Source organism: Temnothorax americanus, unplaced genomic scaffold, assembly GCF_048541705.1.
Source record: "Temnothorax americanus isolate GAGA-0224 unplaced genomic scaffold, ASM4854170v1 Scaffold3, whole genome shotgun sequence".
In the NCBI taxonomy this organism is placed as follows: domain Eukaryota; kingdom Metazoa; phylum Arthropoda; class Insecta; order Hymenoptera; family Formicidae; genus Temnothorax; species Temnothorax americanus.
In genome coordinates, this window is record NW_027509442.1 from 5,928,431 (window position 1) to 5,936,675 (window position 8,245).

Sequence of the window (8,245 nt, forward strand, 5' to 3'; positions counted from 1 at the left end):
GATTGTCGTTATAATAATCGAATTCTTTTTTAAAGGAATGTTATTTGAATGTTTATTTAATAAGTAGCGGGTCATAATGTCAGATAACTAAACAATGCAACTTCATCGTTATAATAAATAGAAACAACGCCTTTTGGTCCAGGAAAGCTGATTATCTCCAATCTTTTATCCTGACATTTTAGGTTATTGCAATAAATGTTTAAAAATTTTATAGTATTTATTACTGTACTTGCTAATAGAAATTTGCTGAAAAAAAGCAATAAAAGAAATACATTTGTTAAAATGTTGCTAAGTGTTCACAAACATATACAATTGTACAAACAAAGGACTTAAAAAATATGTGAAAATTTTCTAGTAAATTAATACCCATTGCATTCTAGTGTAGATGCAAGATTCTCTAACATTTTCCTTCTAGAAACAATAGGCCAAATACTCCAATTTTCGAATGCTTCCTCGGCTAATTTTATGCATCTAAACATATCTTCCCTACGATAAATTTAGATATTAATTTAATATGTGAGTTTTATTAAGTTTCTTAAAAAATGTTGCAGAGCTAAGAAGAGAGGCAGAAAAGATGCATGTATTCGTACTTTGTTGCGTGTGCATATGTATTGCTATTATGAATCCAGTATTCATTCTTCACAGGCCTTTGCCATACGCCGTTATAAAAAAGCTCATAAACTGATCCCGTATAATCGTTTGGATTAATTTTATCTCCATCTTTTAAATCGTTCCAGAGACTCTTAGGACAAGATAAAATGTAAGTTAAATTATAAGATTAAAATTAACCGGCATTTGACAGAAACGGACATAAGTGAATTGTCACATATTGCATTCCCACCTTGAGATAAAATATGAAAAGTATATCTACTTTACCTCTTGACAAGATCAAGAGATTTCGAAATTTCTCTTAAATAAAGATAAAATAACTCTTCGAATAAACGAGCATACATTTTATGAAGTTATAACTACAGATATGTTTTATATGATCTACTCAATATTTTTTCATACCTTTTTTTTTGTCATTTTTATCGCCATTTAATTTTACAGTACTTGCTGTACCTCTCACACCATACTAAAGATACGGCGGTATGTTTTTTGTCGAGTATTATGTATTGTGTTACACGCTGTATAAAAATTATGTACTTCAAGCATCCATTTCTTAACATAAATTTTAAAAATAGTTGAAAGTGTAAGGGACTGTGTTAAGTGTGTGAAATTAGAAAATTTCACCGGCAAAACACAAGTTTAAAATTGCGAAGATAATTAGCAAATTTTAATTGAACAATTTTTCATACCGCGAATGATTGTTTCATTAAACATATAATACTGGCTTTTTTAAATGTTATTTTTGGTATAAATTTTTTGATATAATTTTTAATAATATTGAGTTAAAAGATATGTAATGAGATATTATTATAAAAATAATTTTATTTCACAACATTAATTAATAAGTGACAAGAAAACTGGTATTTTAAAATGAATGTGACTATAATATTTACTTATATATATACACGTATAAATTTTGATATTATGGATGTAAGCATGTAATACGCTACGAAAATTATTTAAGGGGGAATATAATATGATTTATAGAAGTACAATATTTAACTACATCATCAGATTCATGCGTTTTAGTAAAAATGTTACACATATCTCTATTTGACAACAAATTTAAAACGCCTGGAGGTAGCCCAGCTGTTGAAAATATGTTAAAATATTTTGCTAAAGAACACGAATTTTTATTTTCTAACACAATGACACAATTGCCAATTATTAAAGATAATGTCAGATACACAAATAATTTGACTTCATCTTGACTGCAAAGAGAAATAACGCCTTTTGATCCAAGAAAGCTGATTATCTCTAATCTGTCGTCATGACATTTCAATATATTTCTAATGTTGTATGATGATTTTATAAAGTCAAATAGTAGATCTTTATAAAAAAATTTACTGAAAAAGAAAGCAAAAAAGGAAATACATTTATTAAAAATGTTATTAAGTGTTCACAAATACACAAATGTACAAAGTAAAAGACACTAAATATATATGATAATTTTTTAGTAAATTAATACCCTTGGCATTCTAATGTAGCTGCAAGATTCTCTAATATTTTCCTTCTAGAAACAATAGGCAAGATACTCCAACTTTTGAATGCTTCTTCGGCTGATTTTACGCAACTCAACGTATCTTCCCTATAACAAATTTTAATATTAATTTAATAACATGTGAATCTTATTAAGATTCTTAAAAATAATTGCAGAGTTTAGAAGACGAGCAGGAAAGATGTATGTACACGTACTTTGTTGCATTTGCATATGTATTGCCATTGTGTACCCAATATCCATTCTTTACAGGCTTTTGCCATCCGCCGTTATAAAAAAGATTGTAAACTGATCCTACATGTTTGTTTGGATCAATCTTATCTCCATATTTAAGATCATCCCAGACAAAATATTTATACAAATCGAACATAGAAGACGACCATTTCCAAGAAAACGTGATATCGGGGCAAAACTCGAAGTGCGCATTTATAAATGTAATATCTGTCTGCTCACAAAACATAAATTGTTTCAACAAAGCTTCAGACAATTTGGCAATTGTATTACATCATTTAAATTGTATTACGTACGCGTAATGTACTTGCTAATTCTTTTGCAGCTGTAATATCTTCTGACCATATAGATACCATTTTGATTGACGCCAAACTTACGGTATATAAAGGAAAGGAATGTAATTCTTTCCTTGTACGAAATGTAGAAATATGCAAATCCAAGAATGTATAAAAATTTTGAAAATTTTTTTTTAGGATCCATAAAAGTTTCTGTTTTATTGATTCTTGGACAAAAATTTTCTTTATCTTTAACAGCAAAGAAGGTGTAATCCTCAAATAACTAATAACGGCATGCAAGTCAGAATCGTCTAGCACGATCATTTCATAGACGCAATCTGTATAAATTTTAAAAAGATTATTATGAAATTAAATAAACGCTTTTAGATTATGTTTTGAATGTGCTCACTTGAAATTAATGGTCTATGATAGTGATCTACACTTTCCCACGTTGAATTATTGCTAAAAAATATTAAATAATATATTTAATAATTAATTTAATAATATAACATAATTCGATATAATATTTGTATACATATATTTTTATTAGATAACTACATAAGGGCCGCTTTCAAAAAGCATGGAATCTCAGGTTCTTTACATACAATATACATTATATATATCATATTCAGGTCATCAGCAGTGCATTTATCTAGAAAAAGATAGTGAAAAGAAGAATTTCTATTGAACAATCTAATACATTATTCTATGTATATTTTTGTTATTAATTTTACATATAAATAATGTAGAAAATGACGAAACGCAAAAAAGTCTACAGTTATATAACAAGATATCATTATACGTGTCAAACTCACCGTTAAGCATCAATTTCACACCGACAGTGTACAAGTAATTAAGAATAGTAGTAACTATATCCACATGATCACAAGCAGATTTGAAAACAGATAAATTCCTTTCTATTATAGACGCTGTTTGTGAGAATCTGTATATATAAATGTAAAAAAATAATAATAATTAAAACAAGTGTTAAACTTTTACTGTTAAATAGAGACGACTGTTAAATTTTGTTATCACTCTTATCTTAGGATTAAGTAGTCATTTATACCTATCTGAAAAATTATCAGGATCCTTAAATTTCAACTCGTAGTGTAAAGCAGATATCTTATTTAGTGCTTCCTAACAACATATATGTAAAGAATAATACAATACATTTTACCAGCAATATAGATTAAGTTCCCTGTCTTAAATGTTAATATTTCCCAATTTCTCAACATATTTATACACGTTAATCATATTTCATATTCATACTCACCTGTTTATTGGTATCATATTCTAAGGCTTTATAACATCGCTCTATAATTTTAATTTGTTCACACATTTTGATTCTGATTGTTGATCAATTTCCAGCAATATTAAAGAAGTAATAATATACGCGTATACGATCGCTATCGTCGCACGTCAAAAATAAGAACAGAGATGAAAACGAAACTGTACTTGCGAACTTTGGATTCGGAAATATCGCAAAAGACGCTCTATAGATAACATTTCGTTGCTATTCTCTCTGTTGCTAATAACATTATGAAGATCAAGAAGGTAAATGTCACGCGAACTAAACAGTATATAACGGGTGTTTACATATTTTGAAGATGTTCTTTGTTCTTTTGTTCCGTATCGTATAAGGTATCTCGGAATTTATATAACTCGGATAAAAAGTCAGTCGAATAAAAACGAACCAATCCAATTTGTTCTTTACAATTCTTTCATCTAAACTATACTAGTATTTTCCATATTCCTCCTCTTTTTCTTTCTGACGTCTAATCATGCATATATGTATATATTTTTTATTTTAAATGCAGAAAGTACAATTTGCAGCGCGGTTCCATAGAACCAGATCTTATATGACAAACTTGCCAATCTCAAAACATTTTTCAATTGTCCTTTGACAACTTTTTTCGCCAGCAAATTATTGCTTTTTTGCACTGCTCAGCAGACATTTTAATTGTCATACCGTAATTTATTAAGAGAAATAGATAATAATATATTTTATAGAAATTAATGTGAGAAACATTTAGCACAATAGCTATTAATAATCTATAAAAAATATCTAACAATTAGGCAGTACCTACTCTTATTTATTTAAAAATAAAATAGTGATGTATTCTTCTATTTTCTCTCTCTTATTTTTGACAATTATTTATGTTTATTTCTACCAAAGTAAATTAATTTCAATCTCGGTTTAACTTAATTTTTATTTTATCTTTTTTTATAACTTTTTAAACTATAGAAAAAGATGAAAAGTAAGTTAAACCGAGATTAAAATTAGTTTACGCTGTACGGGGATTTTGCGTATAGAATTGTGAGACTATTATAGCACGTAAGTAACATTTGTACGGGGGTGACACAGATGTGTCATTATTATACTTTTTTAAACCGTTTATATGTTGCGGTTTAAAAGAATAATGACATAACTGTCCCGTGCAGCGAATTTCGCACATAAACTTGTGACTTGTGACATTGTTAGCACACAGGTAACACTTAAAGCATACTCTTTATGGGCTTAACTCAAAATTGAAATTTTTTGAGTTTGTGACAATATTTTTTTCGGGATACGGTATGTATAATAAAGTTTGTTGACAAAGAGCAATTAATGTTAGAAATTAAGTAGAGTTCGACATACTATATACAGTTTGATGCAATTTTGTGGCAGAAACAGATAAGAACAAACTCCTGCGTTCGACAATTTACTACCAGATTGCTGTCAGATAAAATATCAGAAAACTCCGTCACTAAAACACAAGTTAATGAGAACATAGTTAGCAATTTCTGATTGAATTTTCGCCAACTTGACATACTGCGAACAATGTTTTCATTGGATGTAAACTGACGTTTTTAAATGTTATTTTTGATAATAATCTTTAATAATATTAAGTTAAGGGATATATGAAAAAAGAGACGCCATTATATAAATAATTTTATTTTAAAACATTATAATTAATAAATGACAAGAGAACTGTTATTTTCAAGTTATAATATCTAAATAAATACACATGAATATGTTTAAATACTTTTATACACAAATATTATGTGGCATATATGTAATACTGTTACTAAAATTATTTAAGAGGGAGTATAATATGATTTATAGAAGTACAATCATTGAGTGCATCGTCCAGATCATAATTTTGAGAGCTAAAATATTGACACATATCTCTACTTGACAACAAATTTACAACGCCTACAGGTATCCCAGCTGTTGAAAACATGTTAAAATATGGTGCTAAAGTACACGAATTTTTATTATGTAACACAATGACACAATTGCCTATCATAAAAGATAATGCCAGATAAACAAACAATGTTTCTTCATTTGCATGATAAATAGAAACAACGTTTTTTGATCCATGAAACTTGATTAGCTCTAATCTTTCATCCTGCCATTTTAATTTAGAGCGAACGAGGTTTCCTAATTTTATAGTGTTTAATACTGTTTCTGCTAAATCAAATTCGCTGAAAAAGAAAGCAAAAAGGGAAATATATTTGTTAAGAGTGTTACTAAGTGTTAACATGCGTAATCACACAAATGTACAAACAATAAACTTTAAAAATACATGAAAATTTTCTAATAAATTAATACCCATTGCATTCTAATGTAGATGCAAGATTCTTCAATATTTCTTTTCTAGAAACCATAGGCAAGAGACTCCAATCTTTGGATGCTTCCGTGCTTGATTCTATGCATAATGCCACATCTTCCCTACAATGTTTTTAAATATTAAATTTAATATAGGTGAGTTTTACTAAATTTCTTAAAAATTATTGCAGAGTTAAGAAGAAGGGCAAGAAAGATGCATGCATTCGTACCATGTTGCGTGTGCATATGTATTTCTATTATGTATCCAATATCCATTCTTCACAGGTTTTTGCCATCCGCCGTTATAAAAAAGATCGTTAACTGAACCTACATATTTTTTTGGATTTACTTTATCTCCATCTTTTAAATCGGCCTGGAGAAGCTCTTGAAACCAATTGAAAGGAGAAACGATCTTTTTCCAAGAAAACGTGATATCGGAGCAAAATTCGAAGTGCGTATTTATGAATGTAATATCTCTCTGCTCTCACAGAACAGAAATTGTTTCAATAAAGATTTAGGCAATTTGGCCATTGTATTACAGCATTTAAATTATATCACATAATACGTACGCGTAATAGCGTTGCTAATTCTTTTGCAGCTGTAATATCTTCTGACCATATAGAAACCATATTGATTGACTCCAGATTTATAATACGTGAAGGAATGTAAATTAATTCTTTCTCTGTATGAAACGTGAAAATGGGCAAATTCAAGGATGTATAAAGATCTTGAAAATACTTTTCTAGGATCCATGAAAATTTCTGTTTTATTGATTCTTGGACATAAATGTAATGTATCTTGAACAAGAAAAAAGATGTAGCCCTCAAATAGCTAATAACTGCATACAAGTCAGAAGCATCGAACACAATCATCCCATAAATGTAGTCTGTATAAATTTAAAAATTTTGTTATGAAATATTAAAGATATGTTTTTATGTTATGTTTTAAATGTGCGTACTTGAAATTAATGACGTATAACAGCCATCTGCGTATTCCAACCTTGAATTGTTCCTAAAAGATATAAGAATGTTTACAAAATGGATAAGAATATGGATATCTTTTATAACGTAATAAGAAAAATTAATTCATATATACTTAGCAAATAATTTAATAATATAACATAGTTTGATATAATGTATACATGTATTTTTATTGGATAATTACATAAGGGCCGCTTTCAAAAATGATGGAATCTCATCTTCACATACAATATACATAATATATATTATAACAACTTCGTTATCGGTGCATTCTAGAAAAAGATAGTGAAAAGAAGAATTGCTATCAAACCGTCTGATGCAAATATTATTCTACGTATATTCTTCTTATTATTTTTTTATATAAATAATGTAGGAAATGCATATAAAGAAGTGCATAAAGAATACCGTCGATATATTGGTACAGTTGTATTAGAGATAAGAGATAATATTTTTTATACGTATCGAACTCACCGTTAAGCGTCAATTTCACACCAATAGTGTGCAAATATTCGAGAATAGTGGTAACTATATCCACATGACCACAAGCAGATTTGAAAACAAATAAATTCTTTTCTATTATAGACGCTGCCTGCGAGAATCTATAAATGTAAAAAGAAAGTAAGGCAACATAAATAGAGACAACTGTTAAATTTTTTGTCATCATTCATCTCATCTTAATTAGGATTAGGTAGCCATCGAGGTAGCCATTTACCTATCTAAAAAATTATTAGTATCCTTGAATTTCAGCTCGCAGTGTAAAGTAGATATCTTTTTTAGTGCTTCCTAACAACATACGTAAAACATAATACAATACATTTTACCAGCAATATAGACATTATTTCCCTGTCTCAAATGTTACATTTCACAATTCCCCAACATCTTTATACATGTTAATGCATGTTATTCGTACTCACCTGTCTGTTTATCTCATATTCTAAAGCTTCATAACATCGCATTATAGTTTCAATTCGTTCACCCATTCTGATTCCGATTATTAATCAATTTCCAGCAATATTACAAAAGAAACACGCGTATGCGATCGCAATCTTCCGCGCACAGC

General features: G+C 28.7%; 2 protein-coding genes across 3 annotated transcripts; both read right to left on the reverse strand.

Moving 5' to 3' along the window:
- Positions 1 to 1,443: 1,443 nt before the first annotated feature.
- LOC143900194 (uncharacterized) lies at positions 1,444 to 4,027 on the reverse strand. 2 transcript variants are annotated; one of them, XM_077411254.1, is made up of 9 exons: positions 3,887 to 4,027; positions 3,680 to 3,750; positions 3,429 to 3,556; positions 3,172 to 3,265; positions 3,023 to 3,075; positions 2,635 to 2,951; positions 2,305 to 2,552; positions 2,078 to 2,197; positions 1,444 to 1,955 (listed from the first exon to the last, which is right to left on the reverse strand). In XM_077411254.1, exons 1-9 carry the CDS (start codon positions 3,950 to 3,952, stop codon positions 1,565 to 1,567), a joined length of 1,488 nt encoding a protein of 495 aa, XP_077267380.1. In that variant the 5' UTR covers positions 3,953 to 4,027; the 3' UTR covers positions 1,444 to 1,564. The 2 variants fall into 2 exon arrangements, with proteins under 2 accessions (XP_077267380.1, XP_077267381.1); XM_077411255.1 differs by lacking the exon at positions 1,444 to 1,955 and having other exon boundaries at positions 1,964 to 2,197.
- An 878-nt stretch (positions 4,028 to 4,905) lies between these two features.
- LOC143900195 (uncharacterized) lies at positions 4,906 to 8,241 on the reverse strand. Its single transcript, XM_077411256.1, has 9 exons — positions 8,100 to 8,241; positions 7,898 to 7,968; positions 7,657 to 7,784; positions 7,370 to 7,457; positions 7,164 to 7,216; positions 6,775 to 7,091; positions 6,436 to 6,683; positions 6,209 to 6,328; positions 4,906 to 6,081 (listed from the first exon to the last, which is right to left on the reverse strand). Exons 1-9 carry the CDS (start codon positions 8,163 to 8,165, stop codon positions 5,688 to 5,690), a joined length of 1,485 nt encoding a protein of 494 aa, XP_077267382.1. The 5' UTR covers positions 8,166 to 8,241; the 3' UTR covers positions 4,906 to 5,687.
- Between the last annotated feature and the right edge of the window lie 4 nt (positions 8,242 to 8,245).